The sequence below is a fragment of the Macaca fascicularis genome, chromosome 3 (assembly GCF_037993035.2).
Source record: "Macaca fascicularis isolate 582-1 chromosome 3, T2T-MFA8v1.1".
NCBI classification, from domain to species: Eukaryota; Metazoa; Chordata; class Mammalia; order Primates; family Cercopithecidae; genus Macaca; species Macaca fascicularis.
Window position 1 is genome coordinate 109,583,509 of NC_088377.1, and position 19,189 is coordinate 109,602,697.

The 19,189-nt window shown below is 35.1% G+C and overlaps 1 protein-coding gene across 1 annotated transcript in view; it reads right to left on the bottom strand.

Annotated features, from left to right (window-relative positions):
- The window catches only part of ABCB5 (ATP binding cassette subfamily B member 5), a 128,115-nt gene extending 110,304 nt beyond the window's left edge, over nt 1-17,811 (bottom strand). The window contains exons 1-4 of the mRNA XM_065541172.1: nt 17,738-17,811; nt 14,418-14,472; nt 12,252-12,402; nt 8,892-8,946 (exon numbers count right to left, since the gene is read on the bottom strand). Coding sequence (XP_065397244.1) covers nt 8,892-8,946; nt 12,252-12,402; nt 14,418-14,472; nt 17,738-17,790 — 314 coding nt within the window. The 5' untranslated portion in view covers nt 17,791-17,811. The remainder of the gene's footprint in view (nt 1-8,891; nt 8,947-12,251; nt 12,403-14,417; nt 14,473-17,737) is intronic.
- Between the last annotated feature and the right edge of the window lie 1,378 nt (nt 17,812-19,189).

Sequence of the window (19,189 nt, forward strand, 5' to 3'; positions counted from 1 at the left end):
AAGGGAGAATTCAAGAATAACTTCTTAGGTTTTGAGTAGAGCAGCTGGTGATGAGGGTATTACTTACAGATGCGAGAGACTGGGACAAAGACAAGATTTGCAAGACATAGAGAGAGTTCAGATTTAGATATGGGAAGTCAGAAATGCCTGTTAAACTTCAAAATGGAGATCAAGTAAGAAGCTGAAAATGAGAAATGGAAGCACAAGAGAGGGGGTCTAGGCCGGGGATGTGGATTTGAAAGCAGTAACTTATAGGCAGGTGGGAATTAAAACAAAGGGACTGGCTGAGAACACCCAGGAAGAGGAAGAATTAAGTGTAGGTAAAGAAGAGAAGAGGGCCAAGGACTATTAGTGACTCTGCAAAGATGTAGCTTGGGATGAAGATAAAGAATCTGCCAAGAAGTCAGTGAGGTGGTTGAAAATCCAGGAGAGTGAAGTACCAAGCAACACAGGAGAGGAAAATACAATTGATGCTCATTATTTGAAAATTCTGTATTTGCAAATCTGCTTCCTTGCTGAAATTGTTTTTCTAAGTCCCAGGTCAATACTTGTAGTGTTTTCATGGTTATTTATGGACATGCACAGAGTGACCAAAAATTTGGTTTGCTCGATGCACACATTCTCAGCTGAGGTCCAGCAAGGCCCGTACTCTGCCTTCTCGTTTTAGCTCTTGTACTGTAAACAAAGGTTATTTTCGTGGTCTATTTAGTGCCAAGTTTTTCTCATTTTTGTGCTTTTGGTTGATGATTTTGCTATTTGTAATAGTTCCCAAGCATCATGCTGAAGTAATGGCTAGTGTTCCTTAGTGCAAGAAGGCTGTGATGTGCCTTATGTAGAAAACAGGTGTGTCAGATAAGTTTCATTCAGGAGTGAGATATAGTGAGAACATGAGTTCAATGTTAAAGAATCACCAACACATATTAAATAAGGTGTCTTTAAAAAGAAGCACACATAAAGTGAGGTTGTGTGTTATTTGGTTGACAAAAAGTTTGTCACCAGAGGCTCACAGGATCCTAACACTGTATTTCTCCTAAGAGTAATCTTCAGAATTTGATAATTCAATTTTCACAGAAACTTTAATAGACCATAACTATCATAAATAATTTACCATGTTTTCTAGTAAGAGGAACTATTCAAGGATAGGATGGAACACTACAGGCTTAATACAAATCATCTTGTTGAATTTTTTTTTTTTTTATGTTGTGGGGAAAAGGTTTGCAGCAATCATATAAAATAAGTGTAAGATGAATACACTGAAAATCACAAGACATTATTAGGAGAAGTTAAAGAAGATCTAAATAAATGAAGAGACATTCCGTTGATGGATTGGGAGACTCAGTGTTGTTAAGATGACAGTCTTCCCCAAATTTATCTATAGATTCAGTGCAATCCCTGTCAAAATTCTCCTGTGTGCTCTCCTGCAGAGATTGACAAGGTGTTCATAAAATATACATAGAAATGTAGAGAACTCAGAATAGCCAAAGTAATTTTTCAAAAGAAGGGCAAATTTGGAGAACTTACACATTCCTGAGTTTATTTATTAGAACTGTAAAACTACAGTAATCAAAACAGTGCAGTACTGGCATAAAGACAGACATATCAATAACTGCAAGAGCCGAGAGAACAGAAACAGACCCTTACGTTTATTGGCAGTTGATTTTTAGCAAATGTGCCAAGTCAATTCAATTGAGAAAAGATTGTTTTTTCAACAAATGGTTCTGGGACAACTGGATAGCCACATGCAAAAAAGGTAAATTTAAACCATTACCTCACATCACTCACAGAGATTAACTAAAAATGGATCATAGACTTAAGTTTAAGAGTTAAAACACTGCAATTTCAAGAAGAAAATGTAGAGGAAAATCTTCATCATGCTGGGTTAGGCAAAAAATTCCCACACCCAAAAGTGCAATCCATAAAATAAAAACTTAGTGAACTGAACTTTACCAAAGTTAAAAACTTTGTCCTTCAAAAGAAACCTCTAAGAAAGTGAACACTCTGACAGATAGAGAAGAAATATTTGCCAATTGTATATCCAACAAAGAACTTGTAATCAGAATTTATAAAAAATTCTTACCACTTAATAATAAGAAGACTAATGGCACAATTTAAAAATAGATAAAATATTTGAATAGACATTTCACCAAGGAAAATATAGGAATAGATTAAAAAGTACATTAAATGCTCATCATTAGTCACTAGGGAAATGCAAATTGAAGTCATATTATAATACCCCTTCATACCTACTACAGTGGCTGTAATAAAAAAGGCAGACAATGACAAGTGTTGATGAGGATATGGAGAAACTGGAACCCTCAGACACTGCTGGTGGGACAGTAAAATGGTGTAGCCACTTTTAAAAAACAGTTTGGCAGTGTTTCAAAGAGACAAATCTAAATTTACCATATGACCCAGCAATTCCACTCCTAGGTCTACTCAAGAGTAATAAAAACATATGTCCACACAAAGAAGTGTACATCAATGTTCACAGAAGCATATTTGTAAATAGCCAAAAAGTAGAAACAATCCAAATATCCATCAGCTGGTGAAGAGATAAACAAAATGTGATACAGCTTTGCAATGGATTACTACTAAGCAATAAAGAAGAATAAACTACTACCTGTTACAACATGGATGAACCTCAAAAACAGTATGCCAAACAAAAGAAGCCAGGTGCAAGAACCTTACATATTATATATTTCCATGCATATACAGGGTCAGTAATATGCAAATCTTTTCAAATAAAAAGCAGATAAGTAGGTGCCTCAAGCTGGGCGTGAGAATAGGGATTGGTTGCAAATGAAGATCTTTGTAGGAGGATAAAAGTGTTCTAGAAATACTGTGGTGATGGTTGTACAACTCCATACATTTACTGAAAATCATTGTTGCACAATTAAGACTGGTAAATTATATGCTAAGTAAATTATACATCAACAAATGTACTAAAAATCATATAAACAGTACAATTGCACTAAAATTATATATGTACCACTATACATGTAAACATACTATAATAATATAAACAGAAATTAATATTTTTATCTATTAGTGGTGGGATTATGTATAAGTGATTTAATTGTCTTCTTTGTGCATTTGTATCTTTTCACATTTGCTACAATGAAAATGTAATTTAATCAGAAAAAATAATTTAAAATAATTTTACAGAACCACTGACTCACTTTTAAAAAAACTATTCCTTATAAACAAACAAATGAAACCACACACTCAAGTTTTCCACATGGAAGAACTCTACTTATTAACTCCACATTCATCTAGTAATCAGACTTCCAAACTACCTGGGATCCAGAAGAAGAATTTTAGTAGCCCCAGAGCCCAGGCAATTAATTTTGCATCAAGAAATGAAGCCACCCTTGAGGCCTTAGCTTTCTGATTCCAAAACTCACCCAAATTAAGATTGATTTAATGGCTTCATTTATTGAGCACTTACTATGTATTAATCTAACATGGAGTTGGCTGTCTAGTTTGCCCCTTCTGTTTCAAGTAGGTTATGCTAGATACATTAGAAGTAACAAAAGAAAAGGATCAAGTTGGCCGGGCGCGGTGGCTCAAGCCTGTAATCCAGCACTTTGGGAGGCCGAGACGGGCGGATCACGAGGTCAGGAGATCGAGACCATCCTGGCTGACACGGTGAAACCCCGTCTCTACTAAAAAATACAAAAAACTAGCCGGGCGAGGTGGCGGGCGCCTGTAGTCCCAGCTACTCAGGAGGCTGAGGCAGGAGAATGGCGTGAACCCGGGAGGCAGAGCTTGCAGTGAGCCGAGATCTGGCCACTGCACTCCAGCCTGGGTGGCAGAGCGAGACTCCGTCTCAAAAAAAAAAAAAAAAAAAAAAAAGAAAAGGATCAAGTTGCTTAGAAGTTCATATAGAATTAAGTAATCAAGGCCTGGAGCAGTGGCTCACACCTGTAATCCTAGCACTTTGGGAGGCCGAGGCGGGCAGATCACCTGAGGCTGGGAGTTCGAGACCAGTCTGACCAACATGGAGAAACCCCGTTTCTACTAAAAATACAAAATTAGCTGGGCATGGAGGCGCATGTCTATATTCCCAGCTACTCCAGAGGCTGTGGCAGGAGAATCTCTTGAACCCAGGAGGCAGAGATTGCAGTGAGCCAAGGTTGTGCCATTGCACTCCAGCCTGGGAAACAAGAGCAAAAACTCCATCTATAAACAAAAAATTAAGTAATCAACTTTTGACAGCAAAAGAGGAGGCATCATATTGACCAGCAGTAGTCCTGGCACTATTTAGTCATTCCAATCTGGAGTCAGCCACAAAAGATTCAACTATTTTTAGAAAAATTTTCTGAGAAATAAGACAGAGGCATAGACTTAACATTAAAATTATAAAGCTGAGTAATTTTCTTTGGAAAATAACAGTTAGAATAGAATTCTTTAGTTCCTGATTATTACAGATGGAAGAAGTACTATCACCTTATACTCAAAAAATTATGCAAATCAGTGTTCATTAAAATATCAGTTCCACAGATGCTAATCAATTTTAGCAGAAATGAATTAGGTTCCATAATCAAACATTAATAGGTTTGGAAAACTTGGATTAAATCAAGCTAACTAAATGAAGCCCTTACTATCCATATCTGTCATGTATGTATCCGATAGAAGGCTGTCATAGATAACGTTTTTCAAACCAATTTGACTGAAGAGTCTTCTTTAATATGTATCTCAAATATTTCAAAAATATTAACATACTGAATACTGAATAATAATTATGATTAATAAGAATGTACTGCATATTATAGAGTCTGGCTCTGTTGCCAAGGTTTGAGTGCAGTGGTGTGATCTCAAACTCCACTGCAACTTCCAACTCCTGGGTTCAAGCGATTCTCCTGCCTCAGCTTGCCAAGTAGCTGGGACTACAGGTGCCCGCCACCATGTCCAGCTAATTTTTGTATTCTTAGTAGAAATGGAGTTTCACCATGTTAGCCAGGATGGTCTTGAACTCCTGACCTCAAGTGATCTACCTGCCTCCGCCTCCTAAAATGTTGGGATTACATGAGTGAGCCATTGCAGCTGGTCTCAGTAATAAATTTCTTATTATTTAAATAAATCTTAAAAAAAAGAAATAATAGTATAACAAGTACTATAAAAGGTAAGTATGTTTTCTTATAAATTTAGTAGCCCTTAAATAACTGTACATGGACATATCTTTTCATCTTATTGTCCCTTTTATTGTCTACTTTTAAACAGATGCTCCTATTAAAAAATTTTTAAACTTTTTTAGGAAAAAAATATACTTTGTGACTGTACATTGGAGTCCTGCCTTAATACTGTAAGACCAAAAATTCAGTAGAAAGCACTACCCTAGGTCCTAATCAAGAATTTTCAAAAGATCCCATATAGAGAAATTTTATGTAAAATTAGCTAAGAAAAGAACTTTATGCCAAAGAAAGTTGAGGCTGCAGCAAAACTCAATTCAAGGGAGCATCATTCACACTGTAGCCCAGAACAACACTATCCAATAGAACTTTCCATGATGAAAAAAATGTTCAATATCTATGTTGTACTGTATGGAAGCCAGCCAGATATAATTATTAACACTTGACATGTGATTGAGAATGAGAAACTGAATTTTAAATTTCATTTAATTTTAATCAATTCATATTCATAGAGAAATCAAGCAACAGAAAGAAATAAAAGGCATCCAAATTGGAAAACAGAAAGTCAAATTATTTATTTGCTGATAATATGATCTTATACCTAGAAAACCATAACAATTCCACCAAAATACTCCTAGATTTGCTAACAAATTCAGTCAAGGTTCGGGTTATAAAATCAATGTGCAAAAATCAGTAACATTTCTATACACCAATAATGGTCAAAATGAGAATCAAATCAAGAAATCAATCCCATTTACAATAGTTACAAAAAATATCTAAGAATATATTTAAGGAATTAAAAGATCTTTACAAGGAAAACTACAAAACACTGATGAATGGAATTGTAGATGACACAAACAAATGGAAAAACATCCCATGCTCATGGATCTGAAGAATCAATATCATTAAGATGACTTTACTGGACAAAGCAATCTATACATTCAATGCAATTTCTATCAAAATGCCAATGTCATTTTTCACAGAATTAGAAAAGACAATCCTGAAATTCATATGCAACCAAAAAAAAAAAAAAAGGCTTAATAACCAAAGCAACTATAAGCAGAAAGAACATAGCTGGATGTGTCACACTACCTGATTTCAAATTATACTACAAGGCTATAGTAACCAAAACATCATGGTACTGGTGTAATAATAGGCACATAGATCAAGGAAAAAGAATAGAGAACCTAGAAATAAAGCCACATACCTACAACCAATTGACCTTCAACAAAGCCAACAAAAACATACATTGGAAAAAGGATATCCTATTTAATAAATGGTGCTGGGAAAATTGGAAATCTGTAAGCAAAAGAATAAAACTGGACCCCTATCTCTCACCATATACAAAAATCAACTAAAGATGGATTAAAGACTTAAATTTAACACCTGATATGATAAGAATCCTAGAAGAAAACTTAGGAGAAACTCTTCTGGACGTTGGCCTTGACAAAGAATTCACGACTAAGACCTCAAAAACAAATTCAACAAAACCAAAAATAGACAAATGGAAATTAATTAAATTAAAAAGCTTCTGCACAGCAAAAGAAATAATCTTTTAAATTATCTTTTAGAGTGAAAAGACAACCTGTAGAATGGGAGCAAACTATGCAACCAACAAAAAACTAATATCTAGAATCTGCAAGGAACTCAAACATCTCAACAACAACAATAAAATAAACCTTAATAACTCCATTAAAAAGTGGGCAAAGGACATGAACAGATACTTTTCAAAAGGAGCCATACAAATGGCCAAAAAGCATATGAAAAAATGCTTAACATCAGTAATCATCAGAGAAATGCAAATAAAACCACAGTGAAACACTGTCTTACACCAATCAGAATGTCTACTATTAAAGAGTCAAATAATAATAGATGTTGGTGAGAATTCAGAGAAAGGAGAACACATGCACTATTGGGGGTAATGTAAATTAGTACAACCTCTTTGGAAAACAGTATAGAGATTTCTCAAAGAGCTAAAAGTTGAACTCCCATTCAATTTGGCAGTGTCACTACTGAGTATGTACCCAAAGGAAAAGAAATCGTTGTGCCAGAAAGATACCTGAACTTGTATGTTTGTTGTAGCCCTATTCACAATAGCAAAGATATGGAATCAACCTAAGTGTTCATGAATGAATGAATAGATAAAGAAAATGTTTACACACACACACACACACACACACACACACATACATACATAGCATGCAATACTACTCGGCCATAAAAAATAGTGAGATCATGGTTTTTTTTTTTTTTGCAGCAACATGGATGGACCTAGAGGCCATTATCTTAGATGAAATAACTCAGAAACAGTCAAATACCACATGTTCTCACTTATAAGTGGGAGCTAAATAATGTGTACACAAAGAGAGTGGAATAGTAGACATTGGAGACTCAGAGGCTGAGAAGGTAAAAGGGGGTGTAAGAGATGAGAAATTACTTAATGGCTACAAAGTTTACTATTTGGGTGATGATTACACAAAAAACCCAGACTTCACCACTATGCAATATATCCATGTAACACAACTGCACTGGTACCCCCTAAATCTATAAACAAAATTATATAGCCACAAATGGCCATGGCTAACATATTGGACAGGGCATATTAGGAATTAAAACTAAAGAAGAACACAGGATACTAGAGGCTTGGAAAGGTAGAGAGAAGGAAGGGATAAAGAGATATTTGTTAATGCTAAAATTATAGCCAGATACAATAAATAAGTTCTAATGTCCTATAGTATTATAGTTAACTATGGCTATAGTTAACAATAATGTATTACATGATTTCAAATAGCTAGAAGAAAGATACTGAATATGCCCAACACGAAGAAATGATAAATGTTTGAGATAATGAATATGCTAATTAATCTGATCTGATCACTATATGTTACATGTATTACAGCATCACTATGTACCTCATAGATATGTACAATTATCGTGCATCAATTGTAATTTTTTAATTAAAAAAAGAATTAAGGCCCAGAAGATGTCACTGCAATGTGATGGGTGTCCCTTGACAACATGGTGTCTTCATTTTTGGGGGAAAAGAATAGGAATCATTTAGATTTAGAGTAAAGACCCAGAAAGTTTTAGTGAGGCAGTATGGAAATCCAGTCCATATACTGAGAGAGGTAGTGTCTACCTAAGAAAGTCAGAACATGTTGAGTAAATAAACCATACTGTTTAATACCTAAAATTACAAAACAGAACATCCTTGTAAATTATTTATTATTCAGACTTTACAATTTTTTGTTTGGATACAACTTTACCATAATAGTCGGAATAATTAGTCTCCAAATTTAGTGTGAATAAAACCTTACTATTTTTATTTTAAAAAGTATTTTATTACTTTTACTATTTATTTGTTGCACACATTTTGTGATTTTTGATGTTTAAAGAAATAGAATTTTCAATGAGCCTCAAAAGGAATATAATTTTTTAGAAGGCAAATCAAGTCCTTTCTTTCCCAGGATATTGCTGGGAGGCAAAATTCCTACAAAAATGCAAATCCTTACAACTTTTAAATTGATGACAACTTTGTCAAATACAACTCAAAACATATGACCTATACACCTTTCGAGTAGAAGAAAAAATATGTGCTAATTGCATTTTATATACCTAATGACAGAAGAGGAAATGTTTGCTTTAATCATTTGTTATGTAATATTAATGGTCATACAAAATTTCAGTTGCTTTTTTCTTGTAAGCTTTAAATAAAGCATCAGGCAACAAATGTGATATTAACATTTCATTTGAACTTACACAGTCATATCTTCATTCAGCTTCTCTTGAGACTGAGTACAGTTCTGATAATTTGCTGTAAAAAAGGTTATTTAAATTATAGAGGACATTAATTTATAATTGATCATACTGTTACACAGATAGCCCTCCAAACCAAATATAGTGCCCTCTTAAGACAACAGATTTACTGCCCACAAACAGGTTTATTATCATCTCATTTTCTATTCTTTAACCTAGAACTAGAAATAATTATCTCTGCTCTGAAGAAGTACTCACGAAACTCGGAAAACTATAAGGAAGCATTAACCATATAGTTCATAACTGGAAAGAATTCTTTGGGACATCTCTGATCAGGCAACAGTCATGAAAATAATAGTAATAGAATTCCCTGCTTCTGCCTGAGATTATACACTTTGAATTCAGTTTAAAACACTCCAGGGAATGATTTCAGAAGTCCAAGAAAAGCAAGAACATGTGTGTAAGTTCTAGAAGAATTAGCCATGGAAAAAATGGAAAGCTCATTGAAACGTGTTGAGTATAACCAGGATAGTAACATGGTAAAACAATGTTGAAAGGTTGTTAGTTTTCTATGTAAACTTTTCTATATATCTTCTAGTAGGAAAAAATATTGTACACTGTGAAATATACCAAAGTCCTGATTTCACCAACAACACAAAACCATGGTCGATATCCATGATTCCAATTTTCTCCTTATACCTTTATAATCAACATTTGAAATGAACTGCAGAGATCATGACTCTTCATCGGTTATAACCATAACATCATCACATATTACAATGTTTATGATCTTTACTTATATGCAAACAATAATTTCTACCTTATTCTATTTACGGAATTGTGGTAGGAAAAAATACCAAAATTCATATGGCAGAAATGGAGATTTCAATGAGATTTAACTGAGCAAATAAAGGAAATAAACATTGTTTCTAGAAATGGTTCCTGCAATCTCATAAAAATGGCATAATCTCAGTGTATAGATTGTGTTGATGGAGGTAATATTTTGGAAAGATCAGGACTCAAACAAAAATGGATCCCCAAATAATGATAGCTGTTATTAATGTTTTTATTTATAGGAATGAATAATCCTGCTCTATTATCCTCCTGAAAATCAATGTTAGAAGGTTGAAGGTTTGCCTTTTAATATCATTATTTCTCTTTAACAATGTTATAATATACCAATAATATCCATGAATTTATCTAAATCATTATTGAACTCCTCTACATGTTTACCACATTTGATAAAATCAGGAAACTGGAGAAGCCTTGAACAACAACAAAAATTAGAATTCACAGAAATAGCAATTAGATATGTAGTACCTAGCCTATCCAAAACAGGTAAGGCAATCAATTACAGAAAAAATTTAACAAAAGGAATACTGCCAAGCAGAAGGTCTTAGGTTGCCAGGTTGCTCATTTGCTCATGCATTCCTTCATTCATTTGTTCATAGAGATGTAGTTGACAATAAATATTTACTCAGTGAATTGGTGGCTCCATTTGTTTAACAACAAATTATTTAGCATATATATCAATTTACATCATTAATATGTCAGATTTTAACTTATATCCTTAATTTTATTTATATTATTAAAATATTTAAAAAATCATAACTGTTTAAGCAGGAGATTATGGAAAGACAGAGATGGAAGCAATGAGTTTGTTCCACTCAAGATTAGTACACGTAAAAGATTTGCTTTTGGGTTTAAAGATTTTTTTTCTTTGAAGATTTTTTTTTTTTTTGCTTAAAGATTTGCTTTTTGGAAAACAAGAAGGTATAATTTAGGTATAAATTAGAATTTAAAGTCAAACAGAGCACAGAGGGAAGTAGACTGCACAAATATAGGCTAATGTTGATGAAAAGACAGTCTAGGTCGTGAAGAGTCATTTGTCCCAGTTATAATAAGTATTTATAACAATACTTCCTAGTGTGGAATTTGGGGAAAAGCACAAAAAATCAGGAAATTACTAATATTTATAATATCTACCAGATTAAAAACACTGCATAGCTATTACATCAGTGCGTAGGAAAATCACTGGAATTTACACCTAAACAATAATGTCACCTTGAAAGACATGACCCTGAAATAGGATGCTACAAAGGATACACGAAAGATGCCTACAAATAAGGGCAATATAAAAACACCTTTTCCACACCTAATTGCTAGTTCCTCTCACCACCAATTCAGGGTATCTGTCTCTAGTGCTATAATTTTCTTCTTCTCTTCTGCATTATGTTATATAGTGCATGGCTAAAAGCTACTAAAAAAAAACCAAAAAACAAAAACCTAAGTAACTACTAAACTGAAAGATTTGATCATACTTGATTATTTCTTCCTCTTCCTCTTCCTCTTTCCCCTCCTCCTCTTCTTCCCCTTCCTCCTCCTCCTCCTCCTCTTCTTCTTCTTCTTCTTTTTCTTCTTCTTCTTCTTCTTCCTCTTCCTCTTCCTCTTCCTCTCTTTCTCCTTTTTTTTCCTTGAGATGGAGTTTCACTCTTGTTGCCCAGGCTGGAGTGCAATGGTGCAATCTTGGCTTACTGCAACCTTCACCTCCCGGGTTCAAACGATTCTCCTGCCTCAGCCTCCCAAGTAGCTGGGATTACAGGCACCTGCTACCATGGCTGGCTAATTTTTTGTATTTTTAATAGAGACGGGGTTTCACCATGTTGGCCAGGCTAGTCTCGAACTCCTGACCTCAAGTGATCCACTGGCCTCAGCCTCCCAAAGTGCTGGGATTGCAGGCGTGAGACACCGCACCCGGCCATGATTTCTTATTTTTAAAGGATGTGTTACATCCTCGTGGCCTGGGATGACCCAAGCCTTTGATTAAATCCTGATGTAATCACCACTTCTGATAAAAAATTATTTGAATTCTTAGAGAGACAAGCTGAACTATTGTGGGGTTCAGATGATTCCTACATAACATCAGTAAATGGCTTTCTGATTTGAACTGCAACATTGGCTCTCTGCTGAGTCCCCAGCATGCCGGCCCACCCTCTTGAACTTGCCAACCTCTATAACCATGTGAGCCAGCCAATTCTTTAAAATCTCTCTATACACACACACACACACACACTCTCTCTCTGTTTCTCATGTACATCCTATAGATTCTGTTTCTCTGGAGAACCCTGACTAATAGGGGATTTTTGTTTCTTATTTATTTATTTATTTTAATTATGGACCTCAGTGGTCATGAAGATTTTGTTTCTTTAGTGCCTTAGCAATATAGCAGAATAAATGACTTAAATACACGTTATATGGATACTGTTTTACAACACAATGGTCTGCCATACGAGCTTAACGTGTGTTTGCTTTATTCAATGCTTTTGTGTCTTGAGTGATACAGAAAAATAATCGTATACTCACTTGTGTTAGTTTGGACTAGACATCCACTAATAAGGTTATCACTCATTTCTCCTAAAACCAGTGACATTAAAGGAAGGCAGGCTCCATTGACCAGTGATGCCAGTATACCCAGGATCATGAGTATGATGTCCAGACCATCAGCAAAGCGGAACTGAGGAAAACAAGCACCACAGGTGTAAAACAAACAAACACACCAAGCACACACACACAAAACAGCAGCCTACAGCCTTTGCCACCTAGTAAACATGACTTTACACATTAAGATGGTAAATAAATGCATAAAATCATAGATATGCATTTATATCTAAAGTAAAAACAAATACCAAAACTAAGAATTTACCATCTCCTTTAAAGGCATTAAAAAGTAAAGTAGCTAACTATTCACAGAGCAGAGACTTGGAACCAACCCAAATGTCCCTCAATGATAGACTGGATTAAGAAAATGTGGCACATATACACCACGGAATACTATGCAGTCATAAAAAAGGATGAGTTCATGTCCTTTGCAGGGACATGGACGAAGCTGGAAACCATCATTCTCAGCAAACTATCACAAGGACAGAAAACCAAACACCACATGTTCTCACTCATAGGTGGGAGTTGAACAATGAGAACACATGGACACAGGGCAGGGAACATCACATACCGGGGCCTGTTCGGAGGTCAGGGGCTGGGGGAGGGATAGTATTAGGAGAAACACCTAATGTAAATGTCAAGTTGATGGGTGCAGCAAACCAACATGACACATGTACACCTATATAACAAACATGCATGTTGTGCACATGTACCCTAGAACTTAAAGTATAATAATAATAAAAATAAATAAAGCAGCTAAATCAGTACAAATTGTAGATACCTGACACAAGTCAGGTCAGATGTGGGTATGAATCTTCATTCCATTTGGTTGATTTTGGAATAAGTTATTTTGGAGACTGCAACAACAATATCTTAGTTTATGGAAAGTTGATCTACACACTTTCCAATGCCTTAGGCTCACCGGCATCATAGCAATGTCATGGCTAAGTGCAGTGACCAGAACTAACTGGTAAAAATGTAATGAATTATATTTGTGATTATTTTAAATTCCTTAGATTTTTTTTTCTACCCAGAACAATGCCTATCCTGTAAATAAGGATATTTAAGGGGGTCAATAATAATTTTTAAGGGCTGTTTGGAATAAGAAAGAAATGCCTGAAACCATCTATTGAGTGTTTTATATTCTATTCTGTCCCCATAGCATCTGTCCAAAACCAAACCATGAGCAGAATTGAAAACATGGATTATTTATTTTACCAAGAGAGGCCAAAATAAAATTTAAATAGTATTAAAATGTAATTAGATCTGAATAACAGCAAGAGGAACTTACTGCGTATTTTATGAATGGAGACCAAAAAATTATTTTTCCATTCATCAGTGCAATAGCTAATAAATATTTATAGTGTTACTTCCACAGCATTGCATTCGGCATTACGGACATTAAGAGAGTATCTCCTCCTCCACCTTCCTCCAGAATAATGCTATCTCCTTGATAAAGTTTATCATGTTCTGCTACTATTCAGTTTTCTTTTTTAATTGACTTTTGAAAAAACAGGGGCTGTTTCATGCATATTTATAGGGGCATAACATTGACAGCCAGGCTGACACAGAGATTAAAGTTGGTGAAGTCTGGGAACACATGCATGAAACGCTCCTTAAACATGATTTCAGAGAAGGGTATTGACACATTCTCTGATACACAGGCTTTAAAATATACTTAGATAATTATTTTTGATTTAAAAGGATTTGTAACACTTTAAAAATAATAGCAACACTTAACAATGCAGAATCATTGGAATATACTGAAATGTAAACATAGATGGTAAAAGTCACTCCTAATTTCCCACCACTCAGAAATATCCTTTGGTAACATTTATGTATGATACACACACACACACCCCACAAACACTTTTAAAACACTGAGTCATTATGTGGATGTTATGCTATTTTTCCCTATCCTTTATTGCGCAATTTTGAGATTATTTATACTTTTTCCTATGATAGTTTAATGAATCTTTTAGTTCCCTCTTTTCCACAAATAATGGATGCAATCTAATAAACACAATCATTCTAGGCACTACTGACAAGTCTCTAAAATCTTTAATGCATATACTTTCTGATTTCACTTACTATCTCAATAGATCCAACAGCTTCCTTTTTGAGTTTTGACTGTTCTTCTACAGTTCTGGAAAATAAAAGTTCAAAATGCAACAGTTGCAATGTGAATATAATTTGCAAAATTTTTCCATTAATAGTTTGCTACCTTCGTAGCAAATTTCTACCAATACTGAAATTTTAAAAATAAACTTAATGATAGACAATTGTCACTGGTTGTCTGTAAACTTGTTAGGGTAGCAACTTGAAGACATGTGTTTGGAGTAGAATTTCTTAAAGTTGTGGTAAAATAGATATAATGTAGACTTTATCTTCTTGAATAATTGTAATTGTATAACCAAGGCACTAAGTACAGTCACATTGTTGTGCCACCATTTATTTTGATTTACCCACAGAACTCTTTTTACTTTGCAAAACTAAACCTCTGTACACATTACACATTTTCCCATCGTCCCCTCCTCCCAGCCACTGTCTACCGCGGTTCTGTTTTGTCTCTATGAATCTGACTGCTCTAGGCACCTCAGATAAATAGAATCATACAGCATTTCTCCTTTCGTGTCTGGCTGTCTTCAAAGTTCATCCTTGAATTATTCACTTAGCATAATGTCTTCGTGTTTCATCCACATTGTAGTAGATGTTGCAATTTTTACTTTTTAAGGTTGAATAGTATTGCATTATATGTTTTTGCCACGTTTTGTCGAACACTTAAGACTGCTTCCACATTTTGGCTATTCCTATTAATGCTGTTAAGAATATGAGCGTACAAATATCTCTTCAACTCACTGCTTTTAATTCGTTTGAGTATGTACCCAGAAGTAGAATTGCTGGGTTACGTGTTAATCCTACTATTAATTTTTGAGGAGCATTCATAGTGTCTTCCATAGCAACTGCACCATTTTACATTCCTGCCAGCACAAGGATTCCAGTTTCTCTATATCCTCACCAACAGTTGTTCTTTCCTTTTTCTTTTATCTTTTTTAGTATTAGCCACCATAATGAGTATGAAGTGATGGACTGTAATTTTTAACCTTTAGTAACAAAATCTGAGCTTTAAATGAAATGAGTTCTAGTAGGCACACATTAAACAACTGTACTCTGATTTTTGTCTCCCTTTTTGAAAATTTCATTTCTTAGCTTTGTATGCTCACATTTCAAGGAGGTCCAAATGAAAGGTGAACATTGTATCCACTGATTTCACAGCAATCTGTCAGTTACACACACACACACACACACACACACACGCATGCGCAAAATTCTGAAACATTAAGAGAAGACTGGCGGGAACAGTTTACGTTTTTTATAAAGACATCACAGGAAGACAAACATCTGGCTTCTCTCCAGCTTCATAACGCATTGTTCTGCCAGCTTTGATAAATGACAATTCACTTAATTTTATTCCACCTGAGATTAATAATTTACTTGAGTTCCAGTCAATTTGCTCTGGGGTGAGGCATGAGATGACAAAAAAAAATGCTTTACCACTGCAAAACCCTACCATCCCTTTCCCCACCTCTAGATGCAGATTTTGAAGCTTAAGACCCAGTAAACCCTCTTCTCTTGGTAAATGTTGTTTCAGGGAAATAATTTCCGACTCCAATTGACCTTCATGGAAAGGTTTGGAAGGAGGGCTTGGGTCGTTTTGTGAAAGTCTCTTTATCAGCGTTGAGATAAGAAAGCAGCATGTGGGCAGGTGGGCGGGTTTGGGGATTTCCTCCCTCTACACAGTTCTTGGGACCAAGTGTCCTTTGGCGAAGACCGAGGGCGGAGCCTGAGGCGCCCAGAGGAAACTGATTCCATTGTGCAGGTCACACCCGCACTAGCTCCTAGTCCTAGCGTGCTAGTTGCTGGTTTGCAAACTGGAGGGGATCTTAGAGAGGTTGGTGGCCCAGTACTTTCATTAGTGCAAATCAGCATGGCCCAGAGCTGCGACGATTCTGCTCTCAGCTCCAAATGTGTTACCTCCACCTAATAAGAATACTGCCTATATTTCATGGCCAGACCCCACACCTATATTCCACTAATTTCACTTTTCAGGGCCCATCCAACCCCTACCTTCAATTCCTGTTGCTATTTTCTTTCATATTGTTTTCTCCCATTCTCTCCAGTCTTTTTTAGTCATCCAAATGAAATTAGGTGTGTATTTTCTCAGTTCCTCATGGAAACCAGCAAAAACAACCACCTCCCCATTCTAATTTTCTGTGCGATAGCATGTAGATGTTGCAGTTTGCTGTTAGTATTGCTACTGACCTATTAGCTTTTGTGGTTCACCAATGAGGTCTGTAGTATGTTATTATCATGACCACTTTAAAGATGAGGAAACAGTCACAGAGTAAAACAACCCAAGTTTATGTAGCCAGTGATGGAACTTCAGTCTGATGCCAGAGCCCGAACTCTTAACTGTCCAGTTACAATGCCTCCTGTGAAATATATGCTGAACACATAATTTATTCAGTCCACAGGTAATGCTTAAGAGCACAAATGTGTTCTAAAATAAACCTGTCCCCTCAGCATCCCCTCACACTAGGATGCTAGGGCATCTTTAGATAATGTTTTGAATTTATGAGGAAAAGGTGCTTAGAAAGGGGAACATTTACTTTGGGAAAATAACAACAAAAAGATTAAAGAAGTTTGGAATGCAGTTCTTTTGATTTTCAAAATGTTCCCAAATGGAATTTGCTTTAGCCTAAGGAAGTTTCTGATTCTGACTCATAAGAAAATGACTCAAAAGAACACCCTCTCTGGCTATTTACTGAATTAATAAACTACATGACCTGGGGGGGTCTTCTCCAGTTTTATAGATTGTATGTCCAAATATAACACAATTATTATGGTAAAAGTGGAAATAAAATAGATGTAAAATTATTTCCATTTAAAAACTCTCAATTAATGAATTCCAGGTATAGAAACTTGTATAATATACATATTCACAGAGACCTCTATTCAGTGAAAAAATAATCGGAATCCAATATTTTCTTGTATTAAATGTACCACATGGAATGAAGGGTCCACAGATAATTGAAATTAAAATTTGCAGGTGCCTTTCTTCTATATAATGGTGGACAAGAAATTAACAATGAGAAATTCAGAAGAAGAGATATCTGAAGCACTAAATCAATAAATCCTGGATAAATAAATCCTATTACAATTAATCCTATTGCACTTCCTAAAATCACTATTAAATTAGTTATAAGACTGCTTATGTTGAAGTTCAGCAAAATGCAAATAGCATTGCTATTTTTGGGAAAAACTTATAAACATTTTTGCTACAGGTGTGGAAAGGATGAGTTGCATGTGAAGTTGTAGAAGAATACTTACAGAACTTAGTGAAAGCTTACCCATTTCTCTGATAATTTTCTTGCATTTCTTCAGCTTTTTCAGAATTTTCCATCTTATTTACAATTTACTTCTTCTGAAATACAATTTTAATAAATGTATCATGGCTATGTGACTTTTATCACTTAGTTGATATACACCTTTCTCTACGCCCCACATCTCCCACAGTTTGAAAAAGAAAGCATCTCAAAATTTCACCCTGCCTAGCCCCCCACTCCAACTGAAGTTTCTGGCTTGGCAGTTCACGGATTCAAATTTTGTCATTGAATTTATAACTTCCTTGCTTCATTCTAGGCTTAGATTTGGAGCTAATGAAAGTGTTGGAATTAGAATAAAAGAAGGAAAGTGAGATTCCAAGGAAAATGCACTGTTTGTCAGGATATTAGATATTCCTACTTTGCCACTCATTTGACTGGAATTGGTGAAAATGTTTAATCTACTTCATGCTTTTTTCTCTTTAAAAAACTGATGCAGTACTTTTTGTTAGCCAGCAGTTTGAGGGAATAGGGTTTTCTACTTTATCAAAGTTTGGAGCTTTCACAAACTGGATTAACAGTTACAAAAAATTAGAATATTTTGAAAATCCACTCATCATTAAAATTGTATTAAGCATAATTTACTCTTCCTTGGGATGATACTTGAGGATTTTACCTTGTCTTAAGATCACAATTATGTTCATAAATTATAAATTATCATTTTATTATGGATCTACAGAGATGTTTTTGACTCAGTCTCATTTGTTAGGCCATATAAAATATTACCCTATATAAAGACAATTATAAAGATACGGCTTTAAACTTTAAAGCGGAATTACAAATTAATTAAAGAGTCCCTACACATCTGAAAAAGCTAATAAACTTTCAAGTAGTAAACTTCTCATTGAAAGTGGATCAGAACTGCTTTCAGCGCCAAGGAGGAAGGCATAATACAAATACAGCCATCTGTTGACTTCTTCTTCCTTTTACAGGAGTAAATGGTCATACTTCATATGGGAGATATTTACAACTGCTAAACTGACTTTATACCATCTCCAGTGATCTGACATGTATGTAAGAAAAGTAATAAAATGATTGACAAATCTCAAACATTTGCGTTTTATAGAAATTAATAATTATATAATAAAAATGCATCCATTCATAGAAAGAAATCAAAACAATTAAGGCTCGCCTTGGTAAGTGCATGATCTGTTCGTTTACGCCAAAATCATGTATGCATTCTATCCTCAATAAATAACGAGCTGCACTTTCATAACTGTGCTTTACCAAGCTTATCTTCTGATCGTGCTGTAACTGATTACAACACTGGTGAGTATCCAGGTAAAGCACATTGTGTTCTCCATGTCATACTGCACTTGGGAAACAATGTGAGCAAAGAAAGTTCACTGAGCCAAATAAACACTCTTTTTAAGAAGAGCCATAGTGTCTGTATACCTGGTTTTCTATTGTACAGTCCTA